The following is a 1,156-nucleotide window of genomic DNA, read 5'->3' as shown; positions in this document are numbered from 1 at the left end:
CCCGCGGCCGAGCATCCCAGTTGCCTGCACGCGGGCTCCAAACCTTAAAGAATTAGTGCAAATGAAAGCAGAAAAATCTATATATTTATATTTTTTTTTTTCTCTCCACGCTCCAAACCCCCTATATAATTCCCTAACCTATAGGGCCAGGTCTGGGGTGGATTTGCCCGAATTCAGCCCTTGCTGGAGCATCTCTGCCAGCAGCTGGGCTTCGAAATAACCCCCCCGGGGGGGGGGGTCCCACCATCCTGCACCCCATAATGGGGTGGGGGGGGGGAAGGATCAGGCCACCTTCTGCTGGTGGGCGCGGGGCGAGTGGTTTCCCCCAACGGCCAAAGCCTTAAATGAGCCGTTCGTTAAAGCGCGGAAATAAATGAAGGATGGAGGGATGGGGGGGGGGAATCTCCGTTGAAGGGGTCCCTTCTCTTCGTGGTCAATTAAACCTGCCACCAGGCGCTGCTGGGGGACAAGGGGTGGCCCCATCCAGCAAGGGGTGGCATCACCCCACTCTGCTGGTCCGGATCTTGGGATACATCCCCTGGAAAGTGCCCGGGATGGGGGTCTGCACCCCCACCTGGCTTTCCCCAATCTTCTCCCAAAAAGAGGAGCACATCACCAAGAAAATCCACGGGATGGGCATAAGGAGGGTGAGAAACCCACCTTCCATCCCTACTGTGTCCCTTTCTGGGTGACAATCTGGACCCAGGAGCGATGCTCGGGAGGTTGTGGGGTGGGGGGGGAAAATAAACCCCCTTGGAGGGGCTGGCTGGGTGGGAATAACCTTTTCCAGGGTTGGGTATCACCGATGGCTTTGACAGGGATGGGAGGAGGAGGCTGGAGCTGCCGGGTGGCTGCCGAAGCCACCCCGAGTGACAGAGGCCACTGTCACATCTGTGTTGGGTTGGGGACTGCTCGCTTGGTGCCTCCATCCCCGGGGTGACATTTCGGATGCCCGTGATGCAGAAGAGCATCACCATCATCCCCTAAAACCCCCTCCCACCCCAACAAAACCTCGCTCTTCCAACACCAAGCCTTGGGAGGGGGGCACCCCGAGTTCTGTCACCCACCCACCCACCCCCCCAACCCCTGGGGGAAGGGGATGGAGTCTTTTCCTGCTTCCCAAAGCTCCGGATCTGGCCGTGTCTTCGCCGGAGCG

The 1,156-nt window shown here is 58.8% G+C and overlaps 1 protein-coding gene across 1 annotated transcript in view; it reads right to left on the bottom strand.

Moving 5' to 3' along the window:
- Positions 1-282: 282 nt before the first annotated feature.
- ULK3 (unc-51 like kinase 3) overlaps positions 283-1,156 on the bottom strand; it is an 8,453-nt gene continuing 7,579 nt past the window's right edge. Inside the window, exon 14 of the mRNA XM_014960979.1 lies at positions 283-459. Within this exon, the coding sequence (XP_014816465.1) occupies positions 283-459 (177 nt within the window). The remainder of the gene's footprint in view (positions 460-1,156) is intronic.

Source organism: Calidris pugnax, unplaced genomic scaffold (genome assembly GCF_001431845.1).
Source record: "Calidris pugnax isolate Ruff unplaced genomic scaffold, ASM143184v1 scaffold486, whole genome shotgun sequence".
Taxonomy (NCBI): domain Eukaryota; kingdom Metazoa; phylum Chordata; class Aves; order Charadriiformes; family Scolopacidae; genus Calidris; species Calidris pugnax.
Note: the sequence above shows the minus strand (reverse complement) of the source record. Positions and strands in the feature narration are given on the sequence as shown.